The 21,999-nt window shown below is 47.7% G+C and overlaps 1 protein-coding gene across 1 annotated transcript in view; it reads left to right on the top strand.

Annotated features, from left to right (window-relative positions):
• Positions 1-21,053, top strand: part of TENM4 (teneurin transmembrane protein 4) — a 734,586-nt gene extending 713,533 nt beyond the window's left edge. The window contains exons 28-32 of the mRNA XM_036324847.1: positions 1,057-1,292; positions 5,509-5,805; positions 7,160-8,774; positions 17,200-17,342; positions 20,012-21,053. Coding sequence (XP_036180740.1) covers positions 1,057-1,292; positions 5,509-5,805; positions 7,160-8,774; positions 17,200-17,342; positions 20,012-20,770 — 3,050 coding nt within the window. The 3' untranslated portion in view covers positions 20,771-21,053. The remainder of the gene's footprint in view (positions 1-1,056; positions 1,293-5,508; positions 5,806-7,159; positions 8,775-17,199; positions 17,343-20,011) is intronic.
• The last annotated feature ends 946 nt before the right edge of the window (positions 21,054-21,999 follow it).

The raw sequence follows: 21,999 nt of genomic DNA on the forward strand, positions 1-21,999 counted from the left end.
CTGGAAAATCATAAGTAGAACCATTATGAGTCAGGGACCATCTATAATGTATATATATACAACAATAGTTTAAAACATATATACATATATATGTTTTATTTAAACATATATGTTTTAAATCATATATATGTTTTAAATCACAAATATATTTGGCATTCTGTCAGTGATTTAAGTTTTGGAGTTATTTTTCACCTTGTTATAAAGAACACTGTTAACTTAGTTTACATCAAGAGCCTTAAAAATGTTCACCCTTCAGTCTACTAATATTTACAGGAATCTGTTTTGATTAAATAACCCAAAACGAATACATTGACTTACCAAAAAATATATTTCTTCAAGTACCATAAAATTCACCCTTTGAAAGTGTGCAGTTAGTTCAGTGGTTTTTAGTATATATACAAAATTATGCAACTATTACTGTTATCTAATTCTAGAAAAATTTTATCACTCCCAAAAAGAAACCCTTACCCTTTAGCAGTCACTGTCCATTCCCCCTTCCCCTCACTAATTTACTTTCTCTCTCTATGAATTGGCCTGTCCTGGACATTTCACATAAATGGATTCACCATACAAGGCCTTTTGTGTCTGACTTCTTTCACTTAGCTTAATGTTTAAAATATATTTATTTGCAGTGTTACATGTAATTATGAAAACTGGCGATAATTAGAAATCTATTTGAAGCTTGGTTAAATAAATTATTTTCATAGAACGGAATACTGCTGCTCATTCATTAGTAAAGTCTTTCATGAAAAATATTCAACAATATAATACAATCATCAGTGAAAAACTATAAGCCACATTTTATACTCTGACTATATTAGGGAATATCCTAAAAATCTAGGACACTACCATCATATTTACAGTGGGTTTGGGGGGGAGGAGGGGGGCGGGGAGGAAAGGTATTGAGATTGTGGCTGTTGTCCATATATTTTCCTCGTTTTCTTTAATAATAATGTTTTGTTTCTATAGTTAGAAAAATAAACATTTTAAAACCACACCCCTGCCTCCCTCCGTCCTTGTCCCTCCTGAGCAGCCTGTCCCTCTCCTCTCCCTCAGACCAGGTCCGGAACAGCTACTACATTGGGGCGGATGGCTCCCTGCGGCTGCTGCTGGCCAATGGCATGGAGGTGGCATTGCAGACTGAGCCCCACCTGCTGGCCGGCACTGTCAACCCCACCGTGGGCAAGAGGAACGTCACGCTGCCCATCGACAATGGCCTCAACCTGGTGGAGTGGCGGCAGCGCAAGGAGCAGGCACGGGGCCAGGTCACCGTCTTCGGGCGCCGGCTGCGGGTGAGCAGGACCTCCAGGCAGGTCTCCACCTCTGGAGGCCGAGTCCTGGGGTGGGGCGGGGGGAGAGGGGAGAATGAGAAGGAAGCTGGAGAACTGTGTTCCGTTCCTGAAACTGTCGCTGGGGTAGAAAGTTTTCCTGGGCGCTGAGTTTCCTCATCTGCAAAACAGGGAAAGTAAGGCAGGCAACTCATGTATTAAGCATCTTCTTGTCCATCTTTTCTTTTCTTTTTTAATGTCTAAAGTTTTACATATGTCTCCTTTTTCCCTGAATTGACCCCTCCCCCCAGCCATTCCCACCCCAGGCAAGCCCCCACCGCCCCATGTCTGTGTCCATTAGTTATGCTAATATGCATGCATACAAGTCCTTTGGTTGCTCTCTAACCGCCCCCGCCCCATCTCCCCTGCCATTGCCCATCAGCAGATGAGTGGATTAAAAAACTGTGGTACATCTACACAATGAAATACTATGCTGCTATAGAAAAGAAAGAACTTTTACCATTTGCAACAGCATGGATGGAACTGGAGAGCATTATGCTAAGCGAAATAAGCCAGTCGGAGAAAGATAAATACCACCTGACCTCACTCATATGTGGGATATAATGATCAACATAATTTGATGATCAAGAATAGATCTTGTCCATCTTTGCAGTTGTTACCTGTGGCAAGATTACTGGCTTTGGTGTTAGTCAGGCCTGAGTTGGATTTCCAGCTTCTGTTATTTCTTGAATGAATCGGGGCAAATCCATGATCTCTTAAAGCCTTGATTTCATGATCTATAAAATGAAGATAAAACCAAATTTATACATTGCTACAAAGATCAGAAAAAACATATCAAGTGCCTCATACAGAGCCTGGTCATAATAAGTAGTCAGTCACGCCTGCTTGTGTTGTTGCTACTAGTGCTATTCTTATTACTAGTATAGTTATTATGTTGCTGATATGTCTGAAAATTCCGTTTAGCTGTTTGGAACCTAAGCCATATCCTCCCCCTTTTCAGGGAGTTATTCTTCCTAAATGAACAAAATGACCCCCACCGTACAGGTCACCGCCAACAGGCTGGCATCTGTGGTCTAGCATCTCAGTGCTTTGCAGAGCGGGTTCCCCTAAACCAGCCCTTCCTCGGCCTCACTGCCAGGTGTCCGTAGTGTGGCTTCTGGCCCCAGTGCCCGATTGCCCAGCCGCCCCCGCTTCAGAAGGAAGGTGATTCCCATCACTAGCCCTGGCTCTCAGCACAGTACCTCCGAGACCACAGGTGCTCTGTAGAGACTTGCTGAGCTGAGCCACAAATTCCTGACTCCTCAAAACCGCAGAAGGATCCTCACGCAGCGCAGCTGAGCCTGTCTTGTCCCCCTGCCCTTCAGCAAAGGAAGTTCATTGAAGTACCCCTTTCAAACACAGGGCACCCGAGTTCCAGAGAGAAAAGGGATTTTCCCAGACTCGCATCGCTGGGTGGTGGTAAGGACTAGAGCAGTGGATCTCAACCTCCTGGCCCTTTAAATACAGTTCCTCATGTTGTGACCCAACCATAAAATTATTTTCATTGCTACTGCATGATTGTAATGTTGCTACTGTTATGAATCGCAATGTAAATATCTGATATGCAGGATGGTCTTAGGCGACCCCTGTGAAAGGGTCGTTCGACCGCCAAAGGGGCCGCGACCCACCGGTTGAGAACCGCTGGACTAGAGAGTAGGCACCCTGTCTCATAGCTAAATTCTCACAACAGATACAGAAACATTAAGGGAAATATCCAAGATCATACCAGTAGAGCCAGAAAGCCAGGCTTCCTATCTTCTCTCAACAGCCAAGAATCTAGCAACAGTCTGATGTGGGAAACATCCTTCCACCCCTTCCCTAAGAAAGGCCCCTGTCTTTGTTTTCTGTGGCCTCACTGAGCGCCCGTCAAAATTCTCCTGCAGCTCCTCATGAACATTTGAGGCGGTGTGCTAAGTGGGAAGTTTGACCTGGGCCATGGGTAGCCTTGAGCAATTCCTCTGAGCCTGAGATTCTTCTGCAGAAGCCAGATAATAGATTTGGTATAGACCTCACCAGGCACTGGGAGACCCCAGGTGCTCCATAAGTGGCAGCAATTAGTGCTCATAGGATTTCCTCTCTCCAGGTGAACTGGACCCAAAGTTTCCCAGGCTTGAGTTGGTCCCTCTCCCAGCCTGAGATTAACGGCACTCCGGTGAGGTGTCCGCATCTCCTCGTCCTCCCAATATAAATGGCCACCCACAGTGGCGGCATGTGGAATTAGAATGTTAGCCGGGTGCGCCTCTCCATAATGGAGCTCATTTTTTATACGACTGGGAACTTTTTTAATAAAGAAAGATGTAAAATAATCTCATTGCCGCCACTGCCAAGCACAGGAAGCATTAGGCAGTTCCCCAGTGAGCTGCTTAATTCAATTTTATTAATTTTGCCACGGAGGTATAGCTCCCCTTCACTAGGGGTCCTCCAGGGGGTGAGGGGACAGCTGGCTGGGTGGCAGCATCTTGGGGCATCACAGGGGACCTTCCACATGATGCTGTAAAAGGGCTCCATCATTGTTGGTGGTGCAGGCCCGGCATCTTCCTTTATGCTCTCGGCAAAGCACACAGCTTCAGCCTCCAATGCCTCATATTTTTCATGGGAATTGTCTGCCACACTGTTTTTGCTTCTTCAATTGTATTTGATTACCCCTGGGAAGGCAACCTTATTATAACCAGGCCATTCGCAGCTGAAGTCGTCTCAGCATCATCATTATAAATCCTTATTTCCTACGCTTTAGAATTTGTTTGGGGAGGAGGGAGAGACACCCATGTCTCTACTTCCTCTGAGAATGACCATGATCATTTGCTGTCATTTAGTGGAAATAATCGCAACCATTAATTCAGTACTTTCTGTGTGCCCAGCACTCCACTAGGTAATTTACTTAGATTTCTTCAATCCTCTCAACAGTCCTTTGTTTTACAGAGGGAGAAATTGAGACACAGATAGGGAAAGACACTTGCCCAGGGTCATACAGAAGAGTTGGTCACAGATGAGGCCGGAGTCCTGGCCTTAATCCCTAGACCTGAGCCCTGTTTTACCACACGGGGCCCCGGAGGGCCTTTCATTACCTCAGTCCACATGTGCTGTTTTGCATCAGGTGACCTACCTTGTCGGCTTGCTTCTTGGGTCTTCCTTACTGCTCGTCAAATTTAACCAGTGACTAATGCAAGAGTGAGACAATATACCCAAATGTACCCAGACTCCAATTAGAGGAAATCCACATTTTAGCTTCAGAGTACCTCGCAGTGTTTCATGGGTAACGGGTACCAAATATAGAAAGAGGACTCCGAAGTATATTTCTTCATTAAAATATGAAAAACCCTGACATCCTGCTACCCTTGTGGGAGCCCTGTATTTCTGACTCTGAAAGGAAATCTAATCGTGTGCTGACCTAGTGGCCCAAGTAGAGATCACACAAGGGGCTCTGATGCTGGAGACAAGAGCAGACTTTCCAAAGCTAGGACTGTGTCCTCAAGTGGCCCAAAGCCATCAAAGCCAGCCCAGATTCAAACCCACACAGCTCCTCCTGCCCCCAGGGCATCCAGGAAGAAAAAGAAACCTGGGGAGCTGACCAGGGTAAGCAAGAAGCCCTAATTGTGGTGAGAGAGGGCAGGAGAGATCCCAGCAGGGAAGGGAGGTCCAAAGCCCCAATAAGAGTGGGACTCTTAGAGGACCACTGAGCATGTGTGGGCACCTTGCAGTGGAGACCGTCAAACCCAGACCCAGTCATACCAGCCACGGGATCTGGAGCATGCCCTTTATGTCCCTGAGCTCTTGTTTTCTCAGGTCAAACACTAGCACAGTGCCTGGCACATCATGAATGGTGTCAGGCATTGATTTGCTGGGCCCACAGGGCCTCTCCCTTTTTAGGAGGGAGTCAAGGATCTGCCTACCATCCTTATTAGAAGAATCACATTAGGAAATGATGTGAGTCATCTTCAGTGACAGCTACTGTTTGCTCAGCACCTGCACCATCCTTATCCTCACAGCAGTCCTATGGAATTGGCATTATTATTCCCATTTTACAGATGAGAAAACTTCACAGAGCTCACAAGTGACAGAGCCAGGACCCCAACCCGTGTTGACACCCACGACCTGTGCTGCCTCCTCTATTCAGGAGCTTCTCAGACCCAAGTTCTCAGCATCCAGATTAACCTTCCCCTTCTTCCTACCCCTTCTCCAGGTTCACAATCGGAACCTACTCTCTCTGGACTTTGACCGTGTGACGCGCACGGAGAAGATCTATGATGACCACCGCAAATTCACCCTCCGGATCCTGTACGACCAGGCAGGGCGGCCCAGCCTCTGGTCACCCAGCAGCAGGCTCAATGGCGTCAATGTGACATACTCCCCGAGGGGCCACATTGCCGGCATCCAGAGGGGCATCATGTCTGAGAGGATGGAGTATGACCAGACGGGCCGCATCACATCCAGGATCTTTGCTGATGGGAAGACATGGAGCTATACGTACTTGGAAAAGGCAGGTGTCTGTTGCCCTCCATCACTGACCTTGCCGAGTAGAGGGCCAAGCCCAGTCTGTTGACCTTGATAGGTTAGGTCTGACCCCTGTGGTCTCCAAAAGGAAATGTTCAGGAAAATCTGAAGCAGAGGGCCAGGGGGTCCCGAGAGGCTTCCTTCAGGATGGATCATGGTGATGTCATGGCAGGTGGGGGGCGGGGAGGGGTTCTAGGGCAGGAGAATGTGAAAGTTGTGTGTGATAAACTAGAGCTGGGAACAGGATCAAACGCCATCTCAACTTACAGAGCAAGATTCAGGGTCCCAGAACAGGCAGAGATCTGCTCCCAGGTCTAGGGCACATGGGGTGATCTGGTTGCGGAGGACAAAGCAGAAGCCTAAGGATCAATACCTAAGCAGGAAATACTTAATCCTGAGCTTCAAGGGGTATGTGTGGCCTTGGTAAATCCCTTCTGCTTCAGGTCAGGATTCATTTCATCCCAAGGGTGAGGAATCAGAAAGGGCCTGAAATCAAAAATTGATTCCAAAGAGGAGAAAATGGTAGCTTTGGTACCTAATTCCCGCTAGGCTGCTGACTTATTCCCGAAATACAGTCTGTACTTCATGGCCCAGTCTTGGTACCCAGATCCTTACTATGTTTCCTACTCCTGGTCATCCCTCCAGAGCCCAGGCTCTGCTTGCTCTGTGGCCAGCCTCCCCTGCTCTGTGCTGGGTGAGCATCTCTGAGAGCAATGCTCTGTGGTAGTGCTAAGAGAGACCTTGGAGGTCATCCGGCATACTGAAAAAGCTAGGGCCACACAATGACTGTTGTTAGAAGCCAGGTGTCCCTATTCCCATATGGCCTGTTACTATATAAGCAATTGTGCAAGGCCTTAAATGCCTTTTTCAGACATGGTCTCTATCCTGTAGGCCACAGGGAGTCAACAGAAGTTGTTTAGCAGTGAGTAGACATTATCAGACTCTATTTTAGGCAAAGAATTCTTGTTTGAGTAGGAAGATTGATTTCAGAAGGAACCCAGGAGAGAAGATGCTGCAAATACTTTAGGCCAGTGCGCCCACCTTTGTCACAAGCCATCACATACTAAAGTCATCATTTTTGTACCACCCAAAGGGGCAAATTGACAAGACTTCTCACGGGGCCCCATGCCCTGCCAGACCAAGGGATGAGAACAACACTTATCTGATCATATCTGTACCCCATTGCAGTGTCTTATGGAAATATCTGGTTGGGCATAATTTAGGAGATCCACCAGTTTCCTTGGCCTTTCATTGCTTTCCTTAAGCCTTGGGCAGGCACACAGACCTCCCCTTCCTCCCCACCACCCTGCTCTCATCTCTTGGTTCTCCTTTCCCTCCAGTCCATGGTGCTGCTCCTCCACAGCCAGCGGCAGTATATCTTTGAGTTTGACAAGAACGACCGCCTCTCCTCCGTGACAATGCCCAACGTGGCCCGGCAGACATTAGAGACCATTCGCTCAGTGGGCTACTACAGGAACATCTACCAGCCCCCCGAGAGCAATGCCTTCGTCATCCAGGACTTCACTGAGGACGGGCACCTCCTCCACACCTTCTACTTGGGCACTGGCCGCAGGGTAATATACAAGTATGGCAAGCTGTCTAAGCTAGCCGAGATGCTGTACGACACCACCAAGGTGAGCTTCACCTATGATGAGACAGCCGGCATGCTGAAGACCATCAACCTACAGAACGAGGGCTTCACCTGCACCATCCGCTACCGTCAAATCGGGCCCCTGATCGACCGCCAGATCTTCCGCTTCACCGAGGAGGGCATGGTCAATGCTCGTTTTGACTACAACTATGACAACAGTTTCCGGGTGACCAGCATGCAGGCTGTGATCAATGAGACCCCACTGCCCATCGATCTTTATCGCTATGATGATGTGTCAGGCAAAACAGAGCAGTTCGGGAAGTTTGGTGTCATCTACTATGACATTAACCAAATCATCACCACAGCGGTCATGACCCACACCAAGCACTTTGATGCATACGGGCGGATGAAGGAAGTGCAATACGAGATTTTCCGCTCACTCATGTACTGGATGACCGTCCAATATGATAACATGGGGCGAGTAGTGAAGAAGGAGCTGAAGGTGGGACCCTATGCCAACACTACCCGCTATTCCTATGAGTACGATGCTGACGGCCAGCTACAGACTGTCTCCATCAATGACAAGCCGCTCTGGAGATATAGCTATGACCTCAATGGGAACTTGCACTTACTGAGCCCTGGGAACAGCGCACGGCTCACCCCACTAAGGTATGACCACCGCGACCGCATCACTAGGCTAGGTGACGTGCAATACAAGATGGATGAGGATGGCTTCCTGAGGCAGCGAGGTGCTGATGTCTTTGAGTACAACTCAGCTGGCCTGCTCACCAAGGCCTACAACCGGGCTGGTGGCTGGAGTGTCAGGTACCGCTACGATGGCCTGGGGCGGCGGGTGTCTAGCAAGAGCAGCCAGGGCCACCACCTGCAGTTCTTCTATGCAGATCTGACCAACCCCACCAAGGTCACCCACCTCTACAACCACTCCAGCTCTGAGATCACATCCCTCTACTACGACCTGCAAGGGCACCTCTTTGCCATGGAGCTGAGCAGCGGCGATGAGTTTTACATAGCTTGTGACAACATTGGGACCCCTCTTGCTGTCTTCAGTGGAACAGGCTTGATGATCAAGCAGGTTCTTTACACGGCCTATGGGGAGATCTACATGGACACCAATCCCAACTTCCAGATCATCATTGGCTACCATGGTGGCCTCTATGATCCACTCACCAAGCTCGTCCACATGGGCCGACGGGACTATGATGTGCTGGCTGGCCGCTGGACTAGCCCAGACCATGAGCTGTGGAAGCACCTTAGTAGCAGCAATATCATGCCTTTTAATCTCTATATGTTCAAAAACAACAACCCCATCAGCAACTCTCAGGACATCAAGTGCTTCATGACAGGTGAGGATCAGGGCTCATTCAGAGGGCAGGGGCCAGTCATCTCTTCCTCTTGTTTGGTTGTTGACACAACAGTCATCCTTGAGAAAGCTGTCAGGGGGTAATGGGAAACTGACTTTATCTTAGAGCAACATTTTTCAAAGTATATTTGAAAAAACACTAGTTGAGAAAAATGCTCTGGAAAAACTGTTTCTGGCATCAAATCAATTTGACAGGGAGGCCACCATTCTTTAAATTTTCCTAATACATTTCAGCTTATGAAAGGCTCTGAGAAGTTCTGTAGTAAAGAGAATCGTTTAACATATTTACTCATTATTTTTAAACTTTTTTTACCATAAAACCCTGTTTTTCACCATGAAACTTTAATATCTCCCTAGATGCATTCCTTAAAATGCATTTTGGGAGTTTCTGACCCAAAAATGAAGCTGGCTATGCATCTCTGAGAAGTTGGGTAAAGGTATGGCTTTAAAAAAAAAAGTGTCTTATTTGGGATGAAGTAATGGAAAATTTAGACTTTGGAGACAGACAGAACTAGGTAAAGGGGTCCACCATGTCTAAGCCATTACAGTCACAAAAATTACTTAACTTCCCCGAATTCCTGATTTATAAACTGAAGTTAGAATACATACCATGACTTGGATAAGTTAAATATGCACATTGTAAATCCTAGAGCAACTACAAAAGAATAAAACAAAGGCATCGTAAATCAGTCAATAGTGGCGATAAATGAAGACTAAAATATTTTCAATCCAAAGAAGGTAGCCAAAGAGGGACAAAAGTAGCAAAGAACAGACAGACAAATAGGAGAGAGAAAAAAACTTCCCTGGTAGGATGGTTGCAAGGCTAAAATGAGATACATTTTAGGACCTGCCCAGCTCAGTGCATAGCTCACATTGGTTCCCTTTCCTCCGCCTTCTGATTTAAAAAGTGGGCTTTGCTTTCCACTACTGTGGAACCACCTAGAGTATAAAGTGTCCCATAGGTCATGCATGCCAGACATGTCTCCAGCAGTCATAGTCCTCCCAGCAAGCAGCCACTCCCAGCAACAGAAAACCTCAATGTCTGAGTGGCTATAGGGATTCAGGTCTGGAGAAAGCCAGCACTTTTTATAAAAGAGAGCTTGTGGCATATCCCAACTTGTAAACCTAGTAGTCACCACCTCCTTTGTCCTGTGACACAGCCCTCTTGCTCCCTATTTTAAGGCAGTTTCATTCATTCAACAAGTGCCTCCTCTGTGCAGCCACTGTTTTAGCCACTAGGGATAGAAAGATATTTCCTGCCCTCCAGGAATGCCCACTGCAGGAGGGGAGACAGACCACTGCTGTCCAGTGTGAGGGCCCCATGGTGAAGGGTTGCATTGATGGCCATTGAGATACAGGAGGCATAGCTGGCTCTGCTCAGAGAGCAGCTGATATTTGAGGCTCGCTAATGAGTAGACATCCATCAGTTACTAGAGAGGGAACTGCATATACAATAGTGTAAGAGAGCTAGGTAGCTCAGTTGGTTAGAGCTTCATCCTGATATGCCAAGGTTGCAAGTTCGATCCCCAGTTGGGGTATATACAAGAGTCAAACAATGAATGTATAAATTAGTGGAACAACAAATCAATGTTTCTCTCTCTTTCTCTCTCTCTCTCTCTCTCTCTCTCTCTCTCTCTCTCTCTCTTCAAAATCATTTTTTTAAAATAATATCATAATAGCCCTGGACAGTATGGCTCACTTGGTTGGAGATCATCCCATGCATTGGAAGGTCAAGGGTTCAATTTCCAGTCAGGGCACATACCTAAGTTGGGGGTTCAATTCCCCAGTCAGGGCACGTACAGGAGGCAACTGGTTGATGTATTTTCTCACATTGATGTTTCTTTCTCTCTCTCTCTCTCTCTCTCTCTCTCTCTCTCTCTCTCTCTCTCTCTCTCTTTCTCTCCCTTCCTCCCTCTCTAAATCAATAAAATATATAATAATAATTTTTTTAAAAGAGCACAGAGAGGGCAACGAGTACATCTCACATGAGGGCCCCTTAGGGACATGGCTTCATTGGCCCCTGAACTCGGTAGCCTAGTCTGGACCCTGTTTCTGCTGACAGCAATTGGAGGAATTTCAGGGAAGAATTCCAGGTGGTCATGTTGAGAGAATTCAGGTGGTCCTATTGAGAGTCCCAAGAGTGGAGAAGAAGAGAACTCAGAAGTGAAGCAGGTGTGACAGAAACACCCTGGGGGCCTGCAGATGGCCAGGAGACTTCCCAACAGGCCCACACTCCCCTGCTGCCAGCCCTGGGAAAGCCTCACCAATTGCAAGGACATCTCCATTACATCTGTCTGCATTAACCACACCGCTGCCTCACCCTCCCGAGAGTGTCCTGTGAGACGTCTTGGCAGATTACTGTAGCTGAAAAAAAAATGGTGCAAAAACCATTTTACTACTAAAAACCAAAATATTACAATTCTCATTAAACCTTACCTTTTAGCTTCTACCTGGGCTACATGCAACCTCATTCACATCCAGCAACAACAATAATAAAAAGAACATCTTATTCCCAAAAATTTCTTCAGGGGTTCTGAGATGTACTCTAATCATCGGGTAGGCTTATGTCACATAACAATCCCTGAACCAATCAGTCACTGTGGCTGGGAAGACAGAATGCATTGCTTGGTTTAGCCAGGTCACATGCTCCCTTACTGAACTCTTAGGTGGAGACTGCGTCCCTAAAATTATATGAGGACCCCAAAAGGAAGGAGTGAGCAGGAAGAATGGGGTGCTAGGATGACCAAAAAATGTGCACCACAGATATATCATGTACAATATTGCACTTGACCCTCACTTGAGCCTGGGAGATGGGGATCACTGACCCCATTTTCAGAAAGGTTGTCACTGGCCCATTAGGAAGTGGCAGGAAGGGGTTAGATGGCTGTTCCATCTGACTCCAAAGTCCTCATCTTGGATTCAGATTCACTTTGTAAAGTGCAACAAAGGGATTCTTATTATTCAGGGGGCCACATTGTGCAGTCTGGGATGGATGAGTAGAGAAGAGCTTTTTAACTTGAGGGATGTGTCTACATATGATGCCATAGAAAGGAAAAGGAAAATTCTCAACTCTTCAGAAAAGCCAAATGGGGGGAAAAAATTATTTCAGCATTTTTTCTAAAGGCGTAATGAGAAAGTTTCTCACCTTCCATCACTTATAATTAAGGCCCAGCCCTGTTTTCAGACCCCTGGTTTCCTGGGACTTTGCAGTATTCCTGATAGAAAATTTTCTTTACAACTACAAATTCAGATGCATGTTCTCAGCCTCAGGCCGAAAAAAAAAAAACCTTAGTCAGGTTCCCACCACACACACACACCACTTGGTTCTGTTTGTTTTAATTTCCCAAAGAACCATCTGCCAAGATTCATAGAATCAGAGATTCTTAGAAACTCAATGAGGAAAGGGAATTTGGAGACGAGCTGGTCCAAGTGCCTCATGTTACAAATGAGGAAATAGAGGTCCAAGGAGGTGGAGGCATGGGTTCGAGGAAACACAGAAACCCTACTGTGAACCAGGAGGAGCTGCACCCTTTAAAACACATTCATGTAACAAGCTCACGACAGGCCTTGTTGTCAGATAGCTGCCCCCAGGTGGTGACACTGTTAGTACTTCTCTCCATGACTTAAAGAAAACCACCTCTGCCATCAATTTGTAGGTAAGGAAACTCAGCCTCAGAATGGTCCAAGGCCACACAGTTCGCAGGTTAGGGGCCAGCGTGTGGACCTGGGTTTTGCCTTGCCTCACCATGTTCTTTTCCTTGTAGGATCTTTCTATAAGTTTCCAAACTTTCCTTCCTAACCACCCCTCTACCTCAGCGCCTCCAGGTTTCACCCCCCAGAGAGGGGCTCTGGGACATACCGAAAAACAAAGACAAAAAGGAAAGTCAAGCACAAGGCTCTTGAAGGGGAAGGCAGCATGGGATGCAGTGGTGAGAGGGACACAATTGTTGACCCCCAAAGTTCACTGGGATGAACTCAGTGGGTGATAGGGAAGACAATTCCACCAAGGCCTGGACCCTAAACAGGGCCTCTCTGACCAGGGATCGCTCTCCTTTGGAAGAAGCTAAAAGCAGGCCTGGGTGCCCACAGCCCCGGGTTGCTATTTCTGGGGCTCAACTCCAAATCCTGCCTCCCCCAAACTTTAAATTCCAAGTCTCTGGTCAACAACTGCTTTGTCGTTTTCAGCTGCCCCTTCTCAAACCTTGCTCCAACACTCTCTCCTGTAGGCCCCAAATCACCTCCTGTTGGCCATCCCAGGCTCTTCCTGCTCCAACCACAATTTCCTTTCTGGTTCTTTCTCTGCTGTCTGGGGACCTGAACACTCCTGCACTCGCCTCCCCTCTCCAGGCCTTGCCTTGTGCACCAGTCTTCTTGAAGTGCCCCCTTTATCTCCATCAAAGCCTGACAGTATTTGCACAGCTTTCAATGTTTGGCTTAAATAGCACCTTCTTCATGAAGATACGTCAGACTAGCCAACTGAAAGACTGACTTCGCCTCATCTTTTTTTTCTTGTGTCAGAGTTCTTCATGTCCATGTCCCGTCTCCCTTCAGGGACCTGAGTGTGCAAAGGGAGGGTCTGTGTGACACAGTACTAGGCACAGAAAAGGCACCCCGCAACAGTGGGCCAAGTAGCTAGTTGCACACCCTCCACTCTCTTTTTTTTCTCTCATTTTATTTTATTTTATTTTATTAATAAATCTTTATTGTTCAGATTATTACAGTTGTTCCTCTTTTTTCCCCCCCATAGCTCCCTTCCACCTGGTTCCCACCCCACCCCATGCCCTTACCCTCCCCCCCACAACTGTCCTCATCTATAGGTGTATGATTTTTGGCCAGTCTCGTCCCTCATCCCTCACACCCCCTTCCCCCGCAAGAATTGTCAGTCCACTCCCTCTCTATGTCCCTGATTCTATTATATTCACCAGTTTATTCTGTTCTTCAGATTTTTTATTCACTTGATTTTTAGATTCACTTGTTGATAGATATGTATTTGTTGACACTTTGTTGTTCATAAATTTTATCTTTACCTCTTTCTTCTTCTTCCCCTTCTTAAAGAATACCCTTCAGCATTTCATATAATACTGGTTTGGTGGTGATGAACTCCTTTAGCTTTTCCTTATCTGTGAATTTCTTTATCTGACCTTCAAATCTAAATGATAGCTTTGCTGGGTAGAGTAAGCCTGGTTGTAGGTTCTTGCTATTCATCACTTTGAATATTTCTTGCCACTCCCTTCTGGCCTGCATGGTTTCTGTTGAGAAATCAGCTGACAGTCATATGGGTACTCCCTTGTAGGTAACTAACTGTTTTTCTTTTGCTGCTTTTAAGATTCTCTCTTTGCCTTTTGCCTTTGGCATTTTAATTATGATGTGTCTTGGTGTGGTCCTCTTTGGATTCCTCTTGTTTGGGGTTCTTTGCACTTCCTGGACTTGTAAGTCTATTTCTTTCACCAGGTAGGGGAAATTTTCTGTCATTATTTCTTCAAATAGGTTTTCAATATCTTGCTCTCTCTTTTCTTCTGGCACCCCCATAATTTGGATGTTGGTACGCTTGAAGTTGTCCCAGAGGCTCCTTACACTAGCTTCATATTTTGGGGTTCTTTTTTCTTTTTGCTTTTTGCTTTTGCTTTTGCTTTTCCAGTTGGGAGGTTTTTGCTTCTTCGTATTTCAAATCTTTGACTTGATTCTTGGGGTCCTCTAGTCTGCTGTTGGATCTCTGTATATTATTCTTTATTTCAGTAAGTGTATGCTTAATTTCTAATTGGTCCTTTTTCATATTCTTGAGGGTCTCACTAAATTTCTCGGAGGTTTCTAGAAGATTCTTGAGTAACCTTATAGCCATCCTTTTGAACACTATATCCAGTAGTTTGCTTTCCTCCATTTCTGTCATTTGTGACCTATTTCTTTGTATCCGCATTTTGGCTGTTTTCCTGTGTTGATAGAAGGCTTTGTGTGCTAGGTGTCCTACAGGGCCCAGTGGCTCAGCCTCCCTAATTACCTGAGGTTGACACTTTTGGTGCACCCCTTTGTGGGCTTTGTGCACAGTCTTGTTGTAGTTAAGTCTTGATTGCTGTTGGTGTCACTGGGAGGAATTGACCACCAGGCCAACTGCTGTGAGGACCAGCTGTGTCTACAATGGGAGAACTGCTGTGCTGGAGACACACTTATGGAGCAGGACTTGCTTCAGTGGGGCTTTGGTGCTCACTGAGTCTTCCCCTTGAGTGTGTTGCTTATGGATGTGAAGAGTTGTACTCTGGTATGGTCTCACTCTGACCACTGGGTACACTGGCTCTTAGGTCTCCAAGGAGGTGAAAAGTCAGCCACTGCCTGAGGCCACCCAGCAGGAGCTACAGAGAGATCTGCAGATTCCTCCTCTTTGTTTGGGGTTTGGACATGCCCAGATGAGGCCCAGCTGTGAAGCAATGCAGGCTGCTGTCTAGGTCTTCTTTTGGAGGCTTTGGCACTCTTTGACCCAGCTGCAGCTTTTTAGGTTTTAGATTGCAAAAGAACAGGCCATTCATATGCAAAAGCCTCTGCTCACAGGTTGGGTGGTGTAAAGTGGGTGGGGTGGGGTCTCAGGGAATCGCCAGGGCAGAGCAAACTGCAATTGCTGCTAGTCTACTCTGCCCTGGAAATGTCCTGGGGTCTGTGTCCCACGGGCCCCATATAGGAATAATGATCACTGCAAGCACCTCTGTGAGAAAGCTGCCCTCACATTCCGGCCCAATGCCAGACAGTCCAGTTTCTCCTCATATGAATCTGGGTCCCCAGAGTCTCACCTGGAACTGGAGTTCAGAGCAATTGGGAGCTTGTATCTCCCTCCCGGTTGAGAAAGACAATAGCGTACCCAGTTGCCAGCCCGTTTCCACATGCACCTCCGTACCTCTGCACTTCCTCACCTCTATACCTCCTACCAGCTTCAATGCACTTTTCTCTAATCCTTCTAGTTGTAGAATTTCCACTCAGCCAGCCTTCCTGTGGTTCTGGATGATATACGTTTTGTCTTTTAGTTGTAGTTTTGATGTGGTTGTGCGAGGCAGCAAGTACAAGTGTGTACCTATGCCACCATCTTGGTTCCCTCTTCACTCTCTTTCTTTTCCTTATGTCTTGGCTTTCTGATTCCATTCTTTAGTGAACCAAATGTTCATGGCAAAATTACCTCTCCCTATACCTAATATACTATCTATATATATAAAAGGCTAATATGCAAAATGTTCCCTTGGGAGTTCGACCAGGAGAACAGGAGTTCAACCGCTCACTATGATGTGAGCTGACCACCAGGGGGCGGCACAGAACATAGCAGGCCACCAGCAGCAGTGGCAGGGCACTGAGGGAGGAAGAGAAGGAGGAGGCAGGGAAGCGGGAAACCCGATCGCCCTAATCTGTGGCCAGGCCTAGGGAACCTACCCATGCATGAATTTCATGCACTGGGCCTCTAGTAACTAATAACCCCCAAGGAATGCTTTAAGTCAATAAAACCTATCTATGGGGCTAGATCAGTGATGGCGAACCTTTTGAGCTCGGCGTGTCAGCATTTTGAAAAACCCTAACTTAACTAACTCTAGTGCCATGTCACATATAGAAATTTTTTGATATTTGCAACCATAGTAAAACAAAGACTTATATTTTTGATATTTATTTTATATATTTAAATGCCATTTAACAAAGAAAAATCAACCAAAAAAATGAGTTCGCGTGTCACCTCTGACACACGTGTCATAGGTTCACCATCACTGGGCTAGATCCTCAAGCCCAATAGAAAGAAGGCACCAGGAGGTTAAGTGACTTCCTTAGGCTGTCAGAGTAAATGACAGGCAGGATCATGGGGGAAATCCCTCTGATCTTTGGTACAAGCCATCTCTGTGCCCTATGGCACTTGGGCCCTGAGGCTCTAATCTCTGCAGAGAGGGTTGGAGGGACATACGAAAAATCAAAAACAAAAGAAAGCAAGCATAAGATGGAGAGTTTGTTTCTTACGTGAATTTTCTCTTTGAAAATCATTCATATACATCTCTCCTTTGGGAGTGATGGTCCCCTGCAGGTGTTTTCTATGATGTTTGGGTGGATGTGGAGGAGTCTTCACCCATCAATAGCTGCCACTGGGTGTATGAAGCTGAAGGTCCCGGGGGTTGGAGTGACAGTAGAGAGGGGAGTCTGGAAACCTAGGTTCTACTTAAATTACTGCTCTTTTAGACTTACAGCTTGGATGGAGGTGCTAGATCCCAAGGGTGTGTTTAGCATGAATACTATGACACTGGATTTCAAAGTGCTTATACCTGTTGACCCTCCCACCAGCAGCACTCCACATCCTCGCCCCTACCTGCCGCCCAACTCTAGGCTGCAATATTGGTATATGTCACATCTGAGGTCCACTTACTCCCTGGGGATACTTCTGTTTCTCTCCCTCCCAGATGTCAACAGCTGGCTGCTCACCTTTGGATTCCAGCTTCACAACGTGATTCCAGGTTATCCCAAGCCAGACATGGATGCCATGGAACCATCCTACGAGCTCGTCCACACACAGATGAAAACTCAGGAGTGGGACAACAGCAAGGTAATTCATGCCCACGGCTGCCCAACCCAGGGGCCATTCAGGCATTCCAGGAGCAGGTCCTACCAGCTTTTCAGGAAGGTTTGGGCCATTGATAGAAACGGATGTGGTCCACAGTGCCTGCCAGAAACTGTTCAGTAAACACTTAGTAACCCTACCGCTGGTGGGCCACGGTGGGCCCGCTGTCATAGCACACAGCCCCTCACTGTATGAAGGCATTTTGTATGTTACACTGAGTTTGGAGTTCCACAAAAACAATGCGCCTCTGTCACTCCCCAGAACAAACATGCAAGGAGGGAGAGGGTGTGTTCTAAAAAACATGTGACATGTTCTGAGCACCGTGCTGCACCTGGCCTTGCATGAGGTACTCTGCATAAGTTAATTCACAGTTATCCCCTGGTCTCATTGTTCTCCTTCTACAGATTTTATACCTGAGGTTGTTCCACGCCACCCAGCATGGAAGGGGTGGGGCTGAGGTTCCAACCCAGGTCTGTCTGTAGATGCTCAAAATGTTACTTTCTCGTGTCTTCCTATTATGACTCAATTTCAAAGACTCATAGAGTTAATTAGCTGTACAGGTCCTTCGAAACAGTTTCACCCCACCCCCTCCCTTCAGGCATCCATTGCTCATCCCCACCCCCGTTCATGGTGTCTGTACTAGGCGCTGGCTCTTCCAGGCCGCATGCTGCAGCCAGTGAGAGCAGGAATGCATCAGGCAGAGAGCAGACCTGCAAGGGGAGCCCAGTCTCATTGAGAAGGAAAGCAGGGTTGCCAGATGGCATACTGCTCCTGGGCGGAAACTTGCACACCCATGTTTCTTATTCCCTCTTGACTCTGTTAGGTCTCAGGTCACTGTCTCCTCCCCTAGCCTCTGCCCCTCTCTGCTATGGTGGCCTCCACAGCTTCCATTTTCCCAGCACTCACCACCCTGAATTTCAATTTCTGTTTTCTTTCCTGTATCTCTACTTGACTGTGAGCCACCCAAGGGCCAGTACTGGGTCTTATTTGGTACCTAGCAAAGTGCCTAACCCACACAGTAGGTGCATGGAACTTCCGTTGAATGAGCAAATGGTTGAAAAAAGTAAACAACCCCATGAATTGGGCATCTCCGCCCTCCCCCACGCCCATTTTACAGCGAGGAGACCAGGGTTCAAAGAGAACTTGCCCAAGGTCACTCAGTTGGAAAGTGGCAAAAGGTAATAAGAGCCCAAGTCTGTCTGGCCACCAAGCCATCTGCTCTCTGCTGCCCCCTGCTGCCCTAGGCCTGGCCCCTGCTGCCCTAGGCCTGGCCCCTGCTGCCCTAGGCCTGGCCCTGCCCCTCTCCAGTCCCCACTATGCCTCCAGGCTGGCCTGTTCCCAGGGCTGACTCCCGTGGCTGGGCTCTTTCGCCACCACCAGGCAGCCTCCTCCACTGCGCAGAGCCCCAGCTCAGCAGCCTGTTTGCCAGGCTTGCCTGTCAATGAATTATTGATTTCCGCCCTTGGCAGGCATCGGAGATCTTTGTTGTTGAGCACTCCAGCTTTCGTGAAACTCTAGGAAATAATTGTTCACAGACAGGGTTCTATTAATTATAAAGAGGACTTAATTTCAGTGTGAAGCCGATGGGCCTGTTTCTAAAGCCATTTCCCTGAGTTGCTGATAAGGCCCCGGGGCCTGCTGCTCTGCTGAGCTCCCCGCACTACCACAGGGATGGGGGGGGAGGGGGGAGGTATAGAGGCGGGAGAGGGGGGGCGGGGAGGTAGGTAGTATGCCAAGATAGGGCCCAAAGTATCCCCCAAAGCAGCCAAGAGCAGGAACACCTGAGGATCTCCCAGGAAGCACCGTGGGGTGGAAGCCCTCCTTGAAAATCATTTATAAACCCAGCAGAGAGCAATAAAGCAGAGTAAGAGGGTTTACATAAATCACTGCTTGGCATCTTACTAAGCTTTCTTGCCAAGAATGCATTTCTTGCCATTCCTCCATCTAACATCACCCCCTCATCCTTCCAGTCCCAGCTCCCTCATGAGCTTGTCCTTGAACCCCACCTTCTCCACCTCACTCCTCCACCTTCAGGCTGAGGCAGTCTGATCCTTGTTTGCTCCTCACTTAAGCCCTTCCTTGAAACTGAGCCTCTACAGTCAGACAGACCTGGGTTTGAATGTTAAATTGAATACTTGGTGGGCCAGTCACAACCTCTTTGAGCCTTAGGTTTCTTAGCTGTAAAGTCAGGATACTAACAGTACCAATATATGAAGTTATTGTGGAGATGAAATGAGACAATAAATGTGAATTATTTCTCTCAAAGACCAGGACATGTTAGCTACAGCTATTACTGCTCTGAGGCCACCAGGGATCACTTTTGACTGCAGTTGTTTGTTGGCATATCTGTCTTTCCCATTAAAGGATGAGTTTTTCAAGGGTAGGGTAGCATCGGATTCATTGTTGTATCTCCGGTGCCCAGGAAAGGACCCGGCACAGAGAAGATATTCCCTGAACAGTTTCTGAATGGGTGAAGGGATGGAGAGAGGATGGCTGGATGTTCCAGTGATCAGGAGTAGAGCCAAATATAGATTTGACTTAGTTATGTAAACTGATTCTCTAGGCTTTGGTTTTTTTCCCTTTGTCTCACTCTCTTTTTCTTTCTCTCTCTCTCTCTCTTTCTCTCTCTCTCTCTCTCTCTCTCCCCTCATCAGTCTATCCTGGGTGTACAGTGTGAAGTGCAAAAGCAGCTCAAGGCCTTCGTCACCCTAGAACGTTTTGACCAGCTCTATGGCTCCACAATCACCAGCTGCCAGCAGGCCCCAAAGACAAAGAAGTTTGCATCCAGTGGCTCAGTCTTTGGCAAGGGGGTCAAGTTTGCATTGAAGGATGGCCGCGTGACCACAGACATCATTAGTGTGGCCAACGAGGACGGGCGGAGGGTTGCCGCCATCTTGAACAATGCCCACTACCTGGAGGACCTGCATTTCACCATCGGCGGGGTGGACACCCACTACTTTGTGAAACCAGGGCCTTCGGAAGGCGACCTGGCCGTCCTGGGCCTCAGCGGGGGGCGGCGAACCCTGGAGAACGGGGTCAACGTCACCGTGTCCCAGATCAACACGATGCTCAATGGCAGGACTAGACGCTACACAGACATTCAGCTCCAGTACGGGGCCCTGTGCTTGAACACCCGCTATGGGACGACCTTGGATGAGGAGAAAGCGCGGGTGCTGGAGCTGGCCCGGCAGAGAGCCGTGCGCCGGGCGTGGGCCCGCGAGCAGCAGCGACTGCGGGAAGGGGAGGAGGGCCTGCGGGCCTGGACAGAGGGGGAGAGGCAGCAGGTGCTGGACACAGGGCGGGTTCAAGGCTACGATGGCTTCTTCGTGATCTCCGTGGAGCAGTACCCAGAACTGTCAGACAGCGCCAACAACATCCACTTCATGAGACAGAGCGAGATGGGCCGCAGGTGACAGAGAGGACCACGGCCCGGACTTCTTGCCAAAGACAGCTGCTCTTTTGTGGCCGCACACCTGACTGTGTTGTACTTTAAAAAAAAAAAAAAATTACTTTTTTTTAAACAAGTGCAGAAAAGAAACAAACAAAAAAAAAGATACTGGTTGCATTGTAACTCATGCAACATTCGTTTTTTTAAGAAAAGAAAAACACAAAATTGGCCTTCACACATTTTTTGCAAAGAACAGAAGGTATTTTTTTTCTGTAGTGTGATCACAATGAAAACTTTATTGTCTTTTGTTCCCTTTTCCTTGAGGATTTTTCCTTGTTGTTTGGGGTACATTTCTTCTCTTTGAGACGCATTCCTTGGGATGTGTCCTTGTCTGTCCCTTGGTACCCAGTGTGATGTGAGACGCGAATGTCTGTGCTAACTTGTCTCATGTGCAACCCTTTCCTCAGTGGGCGTCGGGCAGGAGTGAGGGGTACAGGTAACAGGCCAGCACCAAACTTCTAAGGGGCCCTGGAAGGAGGGTCTGCCGGACCTGAGGATCCCCGGCTAAGCTCCCGCAGATGAGTGGTGGCTTTTTATTCACTGTGTTCCATGCCTCCGGAGAACCACAGATGGCTTCATCTTTCTCCGGGGGCGTTTCATGATGTCATTCAGCACCTCTTTCAAGCTGCCCCAAACTCCTGCTCAAGCTTTATATTTTGATGCTAAATGAAAAGCCCCGCCCCTTTTTGCAAATCCTGTGTAGTTGTTGGTGCCACCCGCAGGCTGGGATGGAGAAAGTGTCTGCCAGGTCCTTTCCCCCAGTCTGGTGACATAACATCCTGGGACTAAGAGCCTCGTCCTCCAGGACGACTGTGGTTGGTTGGTCCTCCCACGATGTTCCTTATTCATCTCCTCTTCTCTCCCAAAGTCAGACGTGAGAACCAGCACTGCAAAGCAAGCCCTCAGTGTGGGCACCATGTCCAAGGAGGGGAAGGCCACCCAGGGCAAAAGATGGCAATGATGGCACGGGTACCAGCATGCCTTCCTAGGTGAAGCCCTCTCCCCACGACGCTGGGCGCCTTCCCGCCACTGCTCAGCTGCCACCACTGAGACATTGGAGTGTGGAGAGAGGTGCTTGGTGGCCTTTGATTCTGGAACGATGTTTAAGAAAAAGTCAGCCAAAGAGAGGAAGGCGCGAGCCAAGCCTCCCTCTAACCAGCTTCCCCATATGGGCTCCTGCAGAACGGAATGCAG

Source organism: Myotis myotis, unplaced genomic scaffold (assembly GCF_014108235.1).
Source record: "Myotis myotis isolate mMyoMyo1 unplaced genomic scaffold, mMyoMyo1.p scaffold_m19_p_10, whole genome shotgun sequence".
In the NCBI taxonomy this organism is placed as follows: domain Eukaryota; kingdom Metazoa; phylum Chordata; class Mammalia; order Chiroptera; family Vespertilionidae; genus Myotis; species Myotis myotis.